General features: G+C 44.0%; 1 protein-coding gene across 1 annotated transcript in view; it reads left to right on the forward strand.

Moving 5' to 3' along the window:
- The window catches only part of btaf1 (BTAF1 RNA polymerase II, B-TFIID transcription factor-associated), a 72,199-nt gene extending 60,585 nt beyond the window's left edge, over positions 1-11,614 (forward strand). The window contains exons 28-39 of the mRNA XM_084168949.1: positions 325-446; positions 4,866-5,033; positions 5,175-5,252; positions 5,379-5,508; positions 6,001-6,142; positions 7,035-7,165; positions 7,541-7,663; positions 7,917-8,069; positions 8,987-9,195; positions 9,601-9,760; positions 10,120-10,290; positions 10,470-11,614. Of these exons, the coding sequence (XP_084025075.1) occupies positions 325-446; positions 4,866-5,033; positions 5,175-5,252; positions 5,379-5,508; positions 6,001-6,142; positions 7,035-7,165; positions 7,541-7,663; positions 7,917-8,069; positions 8,987-9,195; positions 9,601-9,760; positions 10,120-10,290; positions 10,470-10,616 (1,734 nt within the window). The 3' untranslated portion in view covers positions 10,617-11,614. The remainder of the gene's footprint in view (positions 1-324; positions 447-4,865; positions 5,034-5,174; positions 5,253-5,378; positions 5,509-6,000; positions 6,143-7,034; positions 7,166-7,540; positions 7,664-7,916; positions 8,070-8,986; positions 9,196-9,600; positions 9,761-10,119; positions 10,291-10,469) is intronic.
- Positions 11,615-14,492: the final 2,878 nt, after the last annotated feature.

Below are 14,492 nucleotides of genomic sequence, written 5' to 3' on the forward strand. Positions count from 1 at the left end.
AGACTAGACTAGACTAGACTAGACTGGTGCAGAACAAGCATGCCACTGTGACGTTCAGCGTGTTTTGATTAGTTGTTTGGGATACAAAGTGATTTGAAGATCAGTGATTTGTGCAGTCCGACTGCTATGTAGTCAACCTCATATGCACAATATCAGCACAGTAAAGATGTTTGTGTGAATCCTTTGACTCCCCCAAAACGCAGTGCAACAGCTCATTGCATCCCATCATTGTCTGCTCTGTCATAGCTAGTATGTAAAATGTGATTGACAAGGTTATTAAAATGAGTTGTTGATGGACCGTTTCAATAACTTTGATCTCTCCAGGACGGAGTGAACTGGCTGTCCTTCCTGAACAAGTACAAGCTGCACGGTATCCTCTGTGATGACATGGGCCTGGGCAAGACCCTGCAGTCCATCTGCATCCTGGCTGGGGACCACTACCTCAGGTACTGAACTGCATGACCACACACTAGTCACGTTCCAGGCCGACTATATTGCAGTTGTGCTGCATTTATCAACCAATGGTTGCAACTGCAGATTGCTATGTCATAATGTGGTAAGCTGATATGCTAAATACTAGGGATGTGCATCTTTCCCTTTCAAGACAATTCAATACGTATCTAGATACATGGGCTCCAATAAGATACAGGAACGATACGTTTTAGTTTGAAGCGATTCGGTTTGATTAGAGAACGATGCGATACGATTCAATGCACTAACATTTGTTGAATAAACACATTTCAGTTTCAATTATATATTAAAATCTGCTGCTGATATGGAGCTCATGAACGGGGCCTTTGTGTGGGGAATTATACATGTGTATGAGCTAAGTAGGCAGCTGAGCCATAAAGGAGACCAGGCATCTACCACCCCACTACCAGATTAGGGGGTCAATGTAGCCTGTTTTTTGTCCCCCACACTAATTATCTGTCATGGTCAAAACATATTGATACAACAGTAGCTAGGATGCGGAGATGTCTGTCCATAATAAAGCACTGCTCTACCTTCTTAACAGCACTATCAACAAAACAGGTCCTACAGGCCCTAGTTTTGTCGCACATGGACTACTGTTCAGTCGTGTGGTCAGGTGCCACAAAAAGGGACTTCAATGTTTTTCAATTGGCTCAGAACAGGGCAGCATGGCTGGACCTTGGATGTACACAGAGAGTTAACATTAATAACATGCATGTCAATCTCTCCTGGCTGAAAGTGGAGGAGAGATTGACTTAATGTTGAATGCACCGAGCTGTCTGTTTGAACAGCTCAGACACCCATGCATACCCACAAGACATGCCACGAGGTCTCTTCACAGTCCCCAAGTCCAGAACAGACTATGGGAGGTGCACAGTACTACATAGAGCCATGACTACATGGAACTCTATTCCACATCAACTGATGTAAGCAGTAAAATTAGATTTAAAAAACGGATAAAAATACACCTTATGGAACAGCGGGGACTGTGAAGCAACACAAACATAGACACATGCATACACACATGATAACATACGCACTATACACACACTTACACATCGATTTTGTATTGTAGATATGTGGTAGTGGTGGAGTAGGGGCCTGTGCGCACACAACGTGTTGTGAAATCTGAATGTAATGTTGCCTTGGCAGCAGCTAATGGGGATCCATAATAAATACAAATACAGAACTTGTAACATCACCCACTAATTAACTTTCAATTTTTGCAGATTATGTGTTTGCGCTAGTAATGTGTCAATATTTATCATTTACAAATTAGCTATCACATAGCCAATGAATATATAGCACAACAACTTTGGATTTCACCCCCATTTCAAAATCGAATGGTTTTGACCGTTTGGAAGTTTTTGCGGAGTGATCTCTTCTCCTCTGGCTTTGGCCATGCAGTGTGCTTTGCAAAAGTGATTGCTGTCCTCGTTATGAAATTATCCATCTTTCCCTGTATATCACAAAATTGATTAAATTGTTTTTTCCCCCTCATCAATCTACACACTACCCCATAATGACGAAACAAAAACAGGTTTTTAGAAATTTTTGCAAATGTATATAATCTTTTGCCATCATCAGTTCTTTTTAAGTCTTGGTTCCAATAGTTTATATTTTTATCTAAGAGATTGTCAGTTGGATAGGCTCTCTGCATGGTTTTGTATACTTTCCCTATCATATGAACATCCTTTTCTGACTCAAATAAGGTTCCCTCCAGGTTGCTCTGATGATTTTCATGATGTGTAATGTTTAAGTGAATCTATATTGGTCAGTCCAAAATTGCTTTTTAATTCTGTCATGGAAATAAATGTGTTTTCTGTTACCAAGTCATTTATGCCTTTAATTTTGCATGTGGACCAATTTATCGGTGAATTCTGAAAAGCTATCCAAGGATTGTTCCATAAGGTTGTTTTTAGGGAGTAATATTGGTTCTTAGCTTGATCCTTTTTTGAAAATAGACACGTAAAAATATTCTGGGGATGAGCATGTGCATCTTCAATTTGTTGCCTTACAACCTGGAATTAAAATTGGTTTGTATCATTTGATTTACACAACATGCCTACCACTTTGAAGATGCCCCCCAAAAAATGGCGTGAAACAAACAAGAAATAAGACAAACAGAACTTGAGCGTGCATAATTATTCACCCCTCCAAAGTCAATACTTTGTAGAGCCACCTTTTGCAGCAATTACAGCTGCAAGTCTCTTGGGGTATGACTCTTTAAGCTTGGCACATCTAGCCACTGGGATTTTTGCCCATTCTTCAAGGCAAAACTGCTCCAGCTCCTTCAAGTTGGACAGGTTCCGCTGATGTTCAGCAATCTTTAATTCATACCACAGATTCTCAATTGGATTGAGGTCTGGGCTTTGACTAGGCCATTCCAAGACATATTTAAATGTTTCCCCTTAAACCACTCAAGTGTTGCTTTAGCAGTATGCTTAGGGTCATTGTCCTGCTGGAAGGTGAACCTCTGTCCCAGTCTCAAATCTCTGGAAGACTGAAACAGGTTTCCCTCAATGTCCCTGTATTTAGCGCCATCCATCATTCCTTCAATTCTGACTAGTTTCCCAGTCCCTGCCGATGAAAAACATCGGTGTTCTAGGGGTGATGAGAGGTGTTGGGTTTGCGCCAGACATAGCGTTTTCCTTGATGGCCAAAATGCTCAATTTTAGTCTCATCTGACCATAGTACCTTCTTCCATATGTTTGGGGAGTCTCCCACATGACTTTTGGTTAACACCAAACGTGTTTGCTAATTTTTTCTTTAAGCAATGGCTTTTTTCTGGCCACTCTTCCGTAAAGCCCAGCTCTGTGGAGTGTACGGCTTAAAGTGGTCCTATAGACAGATACTCCAATCAATTTGCAGCTCCTTCAGGGTTATCTTTGGTCTCTTGGTTGCCTCTCTGATTAAAGCCCTCCTTGCCTGGTCTGTGTGTTTTGGTGGGTGGCCCTCTCTTGGCAGGTTTGTTGTGGTGCCATATTCTTTCAATTTTTTAAATAATGGATTTAATGGTGCTCCGTGGGATGTTCAAAGTTTCGGATATTTTTTTATAACCCAACCCTGATCTGTACTTCTCCACAACTTTGTCCCTAACCTGTTTGGAGAGCTCCTTGGTCTTCATTGTGCCGCTTGCTTGGTGGTTCCCCTTGCTTAGTGGTGTTGCAAACTCTGGGGCCTTTCAGAACATTGTGTGTGTATATATATATATATATATATATATATATATATACTGAGATCATGTGACACTTAGATTGCACACAAGTGGACTTTATTTAACTAATTATGTGACTTCTGAATGTAATTGGTTGCACCAGATCTTATTTAGGGACTTCATAACAAAGGGGGTGAATACGTATGCACGCACCACTTTTCCGCTATTTATTTTTTAATAATTTTTTTTAACTAATTTTTTTCATTTCACTTCACCAATTTGGACTCTTTTGTGTATGTCCATTACATGAAATCCAAATAAAAATCCATTTAAATTACATGCAACAAAATAGGAAAAACGCCAAGGGGGATGAATACTTTTGCAAGGCACTGTATGTTGCAAGTAAAAGTCTTGGGTAGCTTGTTGATACAATTCCAAGTCTGGAAGGTTAAAACCACCCTCAGACTTAGGAAGATGTAAAACGTTTTTTTATTCTAGTAATTTTATTTGCCATATAAAGTCTTATGACAGAGTATACTTTTGAAAGAATGTCTTCGGTGGGGTAATTGGTATTACTGAAAATAAATACAAAAACTTGGGGAGCCATGCCATTCTAAAGAGGTTTATTCTACCTGTAAGATTTATGGTAAGATTATTCCATTTAATTAGACCTGCTTTCATATTGTTGAGTAATGGAATAAAGTTATCTTTATATATTTGTTAGTTGTCACTTAAATATTTTCTGGTGCTCCTAAATGCACCAGTGCTACCAATTTTTTTTCTTTTCTTTTTTCTTTAATTTTTCATTTCTATTTGGAGCCCTGGTCACATGCAGTTTCACACTGAAGGAGAGGACACATCAGTTGTCACAGAAGATTAAAGGTATTTTTGGAGGGTAGAAAGAATATTATATGAGCAAAATAAATAATTTGAACCGGCGATTCGTAACGTTTGAATAGATGTTCTGACCGATGCATGCTACATTTGGATCAGTTTGGGGTTCACGGACCAACGCAATTGTATCTTAAACGTTTGAATCGGGGACCGATGCGTGTCAGTGAATTGTTACATCCCTACTAAATACCTATCCAGGCGTTGTGAAATCTGGCAGGCAACTGCAATGTAGTCGTCCTGGAATGCGCCCACAGTTTGACTTTCAACTGTACGCCTTCAGCACATTGGAGAGGCTCCTCTGTTGTTAAAGGAGTTGTCATATTAATTGTTACATTGTGTGCAGGGTGCAGGAGTATGCCAAAACCAAGGCGGCAGACAGCACCCCCCTGCCCTCTCTGGTGGTGTGCCCCCCCACCCTGACAGGTCACTGGGTGGACGAGGTGGGCAAGTTCTGCACCAAAGAGTACCTGAACCCCCTGCACTACACGGGACCCCCTACAGAGCGAGCACGGTAAGACCCCTTTACCAACCCTGACCCACCCAAACATACACATGATTCCACCACAGAGACATTGTGTAGGAGAACACAGCATCATTTGTTTCAATTATTCACGTAAAAATATTTCATGATATCTTGTTTTTTGTATTGCAGGTTACAGCATCAAGTGAAAAAGCACAACCTGGTAGTAGCCTCTTACGATGTTGTACGGAACGACATTGACTTTTTTAGGTTATTTATTTATTTATTTATTTATTTATATATATATATATATATTGCCATAGAACAAAATATATCTTCTTTGGAAGGCTGGATAAGTGATTTTATAAATAACATATGTATAAATAATTTTTTTAGGAATATACATTTCAATTACTGTATCCTCGACGAGGGCCATGTGATCAAGAACGGGAAGACCAAGCTCTCAAAAGCCATAAAGCAGTTGGCGGCCAACTTCCGAGTTATCCTATCAGGAACGCCCATCCAGGTGGGGGCATGAAACTTTTTCCAATTTTAGTCTGTGAAGAATGAGCAAAGGCTTCTGCAGTGGAAATGCATCTGATTTTAAGTTGCTAACACACTTGCAGTGTTTTTGTTTTGGCACTTTGGTACTAATCTTTAATGTAAGACCATGATCCTCTTGAGCCTGTTCTGTGCTCACTGCATTAGATGAATCTTGCCTAATCATTTCTCTATTCTGGCCTAATGATTCCAGTTCCTCCACTCTGTGGGGTGGTTGGAGTTATTGGTTTTCCATTGACAGGTGTATTAGTGGATGAAATGAAATAAGGACATTATGCCAAGCCTGTGACAATAGTGGTGATGTAGGCCAGATTGTGGATGCTTATTGTCTACTCTGCTGCTGTAGACTTCTGTTAGATGAGTTCAGCCCAAGCATTCAGAATACTTGTAAATCTCAGCATTTATTTCAGTCTAATACAACTCGCTCTCTGTCTCTCCTTCTTCCACCTCTCCTCAGAATAATGTTCTGGAGCTGTGGTCGCTCTTTGACTTCCTCATGCCCGGCTTCCTGGGCACAGAACGCCAGTTTGCTGCCCGCTACGGCAAGCCCATCCTGGCCAGCCGTGACGCCAAGAGCTCGTCGCGCGAGCAGGAGGCCGGTAAGATCTAATTTTGGTGTGGTCATCAGCCCTGAGTGCCTAACAATGAGTGCACGGAAGCTGGATCTGGTTCATTTGGCACTAGGAATAGGTTGTGAGGATATCAGTCTCGTGATATTGCAATACTCTATTTTCCATGGCAAAAATTGTAACCCGATGCGGACAACTCTTTGGTCCTTTAACCTGTTAAAGCATTTTCATTTGAAAGGTACAGCCCTGGTCTTTTTGGAAATTAAACTCAATTCTTACTGCTGGCAATGTCATAAACCCCCCCCCCCCCCCCCCACTGCCATAAATCATGCGCTATGGTCATATTCTTAAGAGTATGCAATGTAGGTCAAGTCACCAAAAGTGCAGACATTTCGTGTGCATGGAAAGGGTACATCCTTTGTGTCTAATAGCTAGGGTCATTTTAAGATGTCAGGCTTGAAAATCCGTTCAGCCATTTTGGCACAGTGACTCGCTACCCAAACCAGATGCAACTTTCAAGTGGCCAAGACACGTGATCGATCTACTGCTGTCTAATGGACGAACTGGGATTCAGACGGGGGATATATTTACATCAATGGATAGGTAGACTTTAGCTTTCTCATATGTATATCATTGCTGTACAACTAATGATTCCTGAAATACGAAAAACATGCCCTGCGCTTTTAAGATAGCGGTGTTCCTATAGGCATTTTAGAACGACACCATTGGGTAAAATATCGGACTTTATTTTTTCTTCCCTTCATTAACATATTTTTTTTGGAACAGTAATTGATGACCTGTTTTATGTCAAACCTAGACTTTCAAATATCTTATTCCCCAACATTTTGACAATTGGGGGGATTCCCCCCCACTCACACTGACAGTGGTGTTAGTATCTTGTAATGACGGTGTTCCCCTCCAGGGGTGCTGGCCATGGAGGCGCTGCATCGCCAGGTTCTGCCCTTCCTCTTGAGGAGGATGAAGAAGGACGTGCTGCAGGACCTGCCCCCCAAGATCATCCAGGACTACTACTGCAACCTCAGCCCTCTACAGGTACACCACATAGAGGATCTTTGAAACACTTATAACGCCATGTAGATGCCATCTTCATAAGAAGAGAAGAGCATTCGCTTGTGTGTATTCCACTTTCTAGTCACCATAGAAACTAAGGCTGAGGCTGCAACAAATCTTAATGTTTCAATCCATTAAATGAAAGCCTCGTCTGTAGCTTGTTGTATACATACAATCTGTGTGCGTATTTGATGTTGACTACATTGCAGATGGACTATGTAGAATCACTGATCTACAAATCACAGTTCATCCCAAATAACTACTCATTGTGATTTTAGATTAGCAATTCTGTGCCTCCCATTGCTCAAACTGATCCCCTCAAACATTCTCTCTCTGTGTCTGTCTCTCTGTCTGCAGGTTCAGCTGTATGAGGACTTTGCCAAGTCCCGGGCCAAGGTCGGTGTGGAGGACACCATCTCTACAGCCTCCACCCAGGAGGAGGAGAAGCCCAAGCTGAAGGCCACGGGCCACGTGTTCCAGGTACACACACACACACACACACACACACACACATACCCATACACACATACACACACATACACACACACACAATGTATGTGACTGCCTCACACACACAATGTATGTGACTGCCTTTGTAGTTTTTGGATTGTCCCTGACCATGAAAGGGGCTTTTTTCTCCACTGAGCTTCTCACACATGTGAATGCATTGAAATGTTAAGTCTGTGTGTATACCATACTTGGTACTTATGTTAACGTCCTCTTCCCTCTCCAGGCTCTGCAGTACTTGAGGAAGCTGTGTAACCACCCAGGCCTGGTACTGCTGCCACAGCACCCTGAGTACAAGCGCATCACAGACCAGCTGGCAGCACAACACTCCAGCCTCCGAGACATCCAGCATTCGCCTAAACTCTCAGCCCTCAAACAGGTACCACTCTACCCCTATACCTTACCTCTGGGTACCACTCATTCCCCATTTCTTACACCAGTGTTTCTTAATCCTGGTCCTGGCATCCAAAGGGGTACACAGTTCAGTTTTTTCCTTAGCACTACGCACCTGATTCAAAGCTTGATGATAAGTTGATCATTTTGAATCAGCTGTGTAGTGCTAGGGCAAAAACCAAAACCTTGGGGTCCCAAGGACCAGGATTAAGAAACACTGCACTACACTAAAGGGTTGTTCGTGCACAAAATAGTTTTCTCGAGGCAAGCCGAATTTGGCAGCCAAAGTCTATGCCCCTTCCTCTGTGATTGGTCAACAGTAGGGATTCTTCAATGAAGTGTTTGTCATTTAATGCGAAAGAGATCATTTTTATGCACATCTTTTCACTTGAGAAATACTGCACCAAACATGTAAAATTGTGCGACTAAGATCTCCTCTGCAAAAACATCAAAATAAATACAATTTATTGTTGGCTTATTTTGACTATTTTGAGGAATAGTATACTTGCTACGGCATCTCAAAATTGACAAACAGTACTATTTCCGCTTTTTCCTTGTTTTTAAGCGAAGGTCTTAAGGAAGTATGCGAGCACACTTGTTTGTTTTACCTAGCCGAGTTCTACTTGCAAGGCGCCAGTCGAACTGAAGCATGCTGATGCCTTAAACCCAATCTAGCCCGCACCACCCCTACCCCCTCTCAGCCTTCACAGGTACCATTCTATCCCTATCCCCCCCATCTCTGCTTCAGAACTGGCAGTGACGGGGATAGTAGTGGGGTGAGGTGCAGATATCGGTCTATCGCCTACACTCTGAACTCCATACTACTTAACATCTAGAGATAAAAACACTCAGTGAGTAAGTTGTAATACTGAGCTTTTTTTCCCCCCTCTTCCCCCCCTCCAGTTGTTGTTGGACTGTGGTCTGGGCAGCAGCGGTTCAGCGGAGGGCAGAGAGGTGGTGGTGGCCCAACACAGAGTGCTGATCTTCTGTCAGCTGAAAAGCATGCTGGACATCGTGGAGCACGACCTGCTCAAGCCCCAGCTGCCCACCGTCACCTACCTGCGACTTGACGGCAGCGTGCAGGCGAGCCTGCGCCACTCCATCGTCTCAAGGTGAGAAAGGTGTCAAACAAGAGTTGGTGTCAAACAAGGAATACTGGAATACTCTTAGTAGTGTTGCCAGCAAACCAAAAAATGAAGGGAGCTCCCATCTATTGTTTTTATGACAGGACACCTTAGAAGTAGTTTAAGAGACAGGTATTGGGCACAGACAGTAGGCAGAGCCGAGGCTTGAACCCACGTCGTCAGGGTGTATATGTAGTCCGTAGTCAGGAGCTTAGACGGCTACACCAGACTCCGGCACAGTCCGTGCCTTTGCTGTAATGTCACCCATTGTGTAACTCACAAATTTGATCTGGATTTAAAGGCACTGTCCTTCTCTCAGCCTCATCTCACGTGGTCCTCTTCCCCTCTTTCACCCTCTTGCTATCTCCTGTGCTCGGTCACGCTCGCTTTCAGGTTCAACAATGACCCCTCCATTGATGTGCTGCTGCTCACCACTCATGTGGGTGGTCTGGGTCTGAACCTGACTGGCGCTGACACGGTGGTGTTTGTGGAACACGACTGGAACCCCATGAGAGACCTACAGGCCATGGACCGCGCCCACAGGATAGGACAGGTATACTACTGCCTCTGCATAGACACACATACCCCTTTTCACACTACTGAGCCAAGCCGAGCTGTACTTGGCTGGCCTGGTTAATCATCCACCGTAGTTGCTGGAACCGTGCTAGAAAGGACAATGTCAAAGAAAAGATCCAGGCCAGCACAGTGCGGTTTGGGTCGGCCCTATAGTGTGAATCGGGCAATGGCGTGTTTGAGGGGATCAGTTTGAGCATGCCGAGGCGGAGAATCACTAAATCTGTGCGTGCCGACTGCAATGTAGTTGATCTCAAACATGCGCACCGGCTTGGCAGTTGGCAGTCTATGTAGTGAAAAGTGACATATTTGTAATAGTGTCTTTTTTTGTTGTTGCAGAAACGCGTGGTGAATGTGTATCGTCTGATCACGCGGGGCACCCTGGAAGAGAAGATCATGGGCCTGCAGAAGTTCAAGATGAACATCGCCAACACGGTCATCAGCCAGGAGAACGCCAACCTGCAGAGTATGGGCACCGACCAGCTCCTCAACCTCTTCACCCTGGACAAGGTCAGTAGCTCTCCCTTGGGTACACACACTTATGCACTCTCTCTTTCCTCGTCTTCTTGGTCATCTTCATGGTCATGCTACTCTTTCACTTACACATCCATTTAACCTTTTTTTTTTTTTTTTTTGCCTGTCCAACGTGTATATGTTTCCGTCTCTCTAACTGGTCTCTCTCTGTCTAGGATGGGAAGGATGATAAGGGTGAGTCGTCATCCTCAGGAGGGAAAGCCTCCATTAAGAACGTGCTGGACGGTCTGGGGGACCTTTGGGACCAGCAGCAGTATGACACAGAGTACAACCTGGACAGCTTCATGCACGCTCTCCACTAGCTTCTCTTACCCAGCCAGACTAAACGATGCTCATCCCCATCCACCTCCAGCCTAGCAGGGTCATTCTAGACAGCCCTCAGGATGCTCATCTCAGAATGGGATCCCCCTCACACGCACAAGTTTAGCCACATTGACATTCGCCCAAGCCCCAAGGATTCTGTTTTCAAATCCCCCCCCAACAACAACATCCAGGGTTCAGTGCTATCTGCCAGTCTGATTCTAGTTATCCCTATGGCTCCCTCAGTATTCTCTCACCCGAAGGCCTACTGACTTGACCACCTAAAAGCCTTCCCAGCTTCAGTCCTGTCTGCCCTGTGCCCTCTTTTCCCAGGGGGACAGAGGAGCAGGGCCCTCTAGTCTCTCCTTGGGACTGCCTGTACAGTGGAGCAGCAAGATGGGACTCCCCAGAGACTCCTCCAGCCCTGTGGTGGTTCTCCTTATAATCTGCAGTCTTAAAGCACTCTGGCACCCACTATTAGAGGACTACCAGTGCTCTATTGACATATGGCCAAAAACAAGATGTGTGATTGAAAGAAAGAGGGGGAGGCAGGGATTGTTGTGAGCTGACTTATAGGAACACACCCCAGTGTGCTGGCTCTTTATAGCGGGCTACTGGATTGTGCTGTACTGGGTTGTAGACCTGTGACTGTAGATGACTCCTATCCCCAGGTGGCGCTCGTCTCCCCACAGATGTCCTGTGTAAGCACATTCATTTGACCTTTCTCAGCACAGAACTCTTATCAGTCAACTGGCCTGGCACATGATTGGAAAAGCTATGGTCATGGCCAGTGCTGCTCCTCCCCAACCTTGTGAAATGTTACTCTGAATGGCACTGCACTGAAGCAGCAGCACAGGGAATTATACCGTGGGGCCAAACTGAAATGGGCCCCCAAAGAGGACTTGTCACAGAGTTTTAAGAAGAAAATGTAGACCTGTAAATATTAATGTAGTTGTTGCTTTTTGTTTAAACTAATAGAATTATAATAAATTCTACAGACCTTTCAGTGTGCGTCCTGTTTTGTGCGTGCTCCGTCTTGTCCCCATAGTCTGCATTCCCATGTTGGTTGAAGAACACTGTATATAACTTTGAACATGGCCAGTGTGTTCTTTCATTTAGGAATGATGGCACTGAGATTAGCTCTGAATTAACAGTTTATGGGAACAATTTTAGTGGTACATGATGTTGAAAAGCAAGAGAGAGAAAGTGTTGCTTTAAAGTAAAGATGACTATACACATTCAGTGATACTAGAGCTTTAGTTTAATGTTTATAAAATGTTAAAATACAGATCACATTAAATTACATGCACAGTACAATGTTCGTATGATTTGAACATTTTTATCGATAGGAGTAGGGGGAAAATGTTGCTTGTGCACACCAAAGACAGCATTAACGATACGTAATTAAAGTGTGGCACTGACTCGCCCATGTATTGATGTTTCAGCATGGTTTCAATTAAGAGTTTGGTGTTGGACTAGCCACGTGGGACATGCACGTGAAATGTCAAGGCCGCTAGATTTGGCGGCAGGCGGACGCACAATAGCCACGGATGAAGCCTGAGCTGGAATGTGAAGCTAACTGAAGCTGGCTAGTTTTAGAAAACTGAGTAGATCTCACTTCCTTCACAGTATACCCAGGGCTGGCTCCAGGCATAAGCCACATAAGTCGGGGTCTCAATTTACTGTTAAGAGTTAGAATAGAATATACAAGGTGTACGTTTGAAATTTGGTTGTGTATCAGCAGTTTATTTCTTGTTTTGTCAGTCATTGACAGTCATTCAATTAGCCATGTTAGCTAACAACAACAAAAATAATCGGTAAATGAGTCTAGCCGGTTATCTAAACTTGTAGTAATCCTGGCCGAATACCGACCGGGCATGCAGGGCACGTGCCCAGGGGCCTTGACCTCCCGGGGGCCCCCGTTTGGTTTTGTTAGTCACTCACTCGGATTTCATTAACATAGTATAAGTCATGGCAAAATGTGTATAATTGCAGGAAATGTGCTTTAAAATTGCAAAATGTCTCTGACCCATGGCAAAATAAGTAGAATTTCATACAAATGTGTTATAAAATTGCAAAATGTGTATAACTGCAGGAAATTTACTTTAAAACTTAGATTTTTCTCTCTGCCGTCGAGGGAGCCACACAAAAAAAGATCCCTGATTTCCAGTTACCGCCAGTATCCGGCAACTTTGCACAGCCATTGAAGAGGAGTGGGACAACATTCCACAGGCCACAATCAACAGCCTTATCAACTCTATGCGAAGGAGATGTGTCACGCTGCATGAGGCAAATGGTGGTCACACCAAATACTGACTGATTTTCTGATCCACACCCCTACTTTTTTTTAAGGTATCTGTGACCAACAGATGCATATCTGTATTCCCAGTCATGTGAAATTGATAGATTAGGGCCTAATCTATTTTAATTGACTGATTTCCTTATAGGAACTGTAACTCAGTCAAATCTTTGAAAATTGAAATTGTTGCAATTTGCGTTTATATTTTTGTTCAGTATAGTTTGTAAATTCAGATTCCCTTTACTCTCCAATGGCACCATAGGCCATATAATCTGAATATACAGCCTTTACTTTTTAGATTAGTGCACCAATTGTCTGGTGTTTGTGCTGTAGAGCACAGAGGGGTATCATATGAAGCAGGTTTGCGGAGTTAGCGAGGTAACTTTGGTCAACTCTGAATTCAACTCGGGATAACCGGTCATACGAAAGTGGCTCACCTTTTAGCCAGGTCAATTTCTATGGCAACGAATCTTTCAGAACTAACCTGTTCCGGGGAAGGCTAAAACCCAATTTATGCTTCCTCTGGGGTTGTGATCCGTTGGCTCAATACGGATGGTGTGACGCATTGCGGAGGCTTGCGGAGGCCAAATCGAGCTCTGTGCCGCATCACTGTGTGCCTCCCAAATTTTTTAACAATGCCGAGGGCTCCGTATAGCTCCACATTGACATGATTGGTTGATGGTAGGTGGGGCGGTACATCCTGTATAAACACAAACTCACTTCCTTGACAACTTCCTTCACAACAGTTTTGCCCTGCCCCGCGAAGCGCAACAAGTATGAATGCCCTGACTTCTGCAGAGGCCACATCGTAGTAAATACTGTAAGACACTGGATTGAACATAAAGCCAATTTATGCTTGATCTGGACTGTGGTCCGGAGGCTCGGTATGGAGAGTGTGACACAATTGCAGATCCTCCAGAGGCTTGCGGAGGCCAAATCGAGCTTCGTCAAATTTATGCCCTGGTCAACTGTAAGTGATGTTATTGTGAAGTGGAAACATTTAAGAGCAACAAGGTGGTAGGCCACACAAGCTCACAGAACGGGACCGCCAAGTGCTGAAGCGCGTAGCAACACTCACTACCAAGTTCCAAACTGCCTCTGGAAGCAACGTCAGCACAAAAACTGTTCGTCGGGACCTTCATGAAATGGGTTTCCATGGCGGAGCAGCGGCACACAAGCCTAAGATCACCATGCACAATGCCAAACGTCGGCTGGAGTGGTGAAAGCTCGCCGCCATTGGACTCTGGGGCAGTGGAAACGCATTCTCTGGAGTGATGAATCACGCTTCACCATCTGGCAGTCCAAAGGACGAAAGTGGGTTTGGCGGATGCCAGGAGAACGCTACCTGCCTGAATGCATTGTGCCAACTGTAAAGTTTGGTGGAGGAGGAATAATGGTCTGGGGCTGTTTTTCATGGTTCGGGCTAGGCTCCTTAGTTCCAGTGAAGGGAAACGCTTAACGCTACAGCACATCATTACATTCTAGACAATTCTGTGCTTCCAACTTTGTGGCAACAGTTTGGGGAAGGCCCTTTAGCATGACAATGCCCCCATGCATAAAGCGGGGTCCATACAGAAAT

Source organism: Coregonus lavaretus, assembly GCF_964263955.1.
Source record: "Coregonus lavaretus genome assembly, chromosome: 1".
NCBI lineage: Eukaryota > Metazoa > Chordata > Actinopteri > Salmoniformes > Salmonidae > Coregonus > Coregonus lavaretus.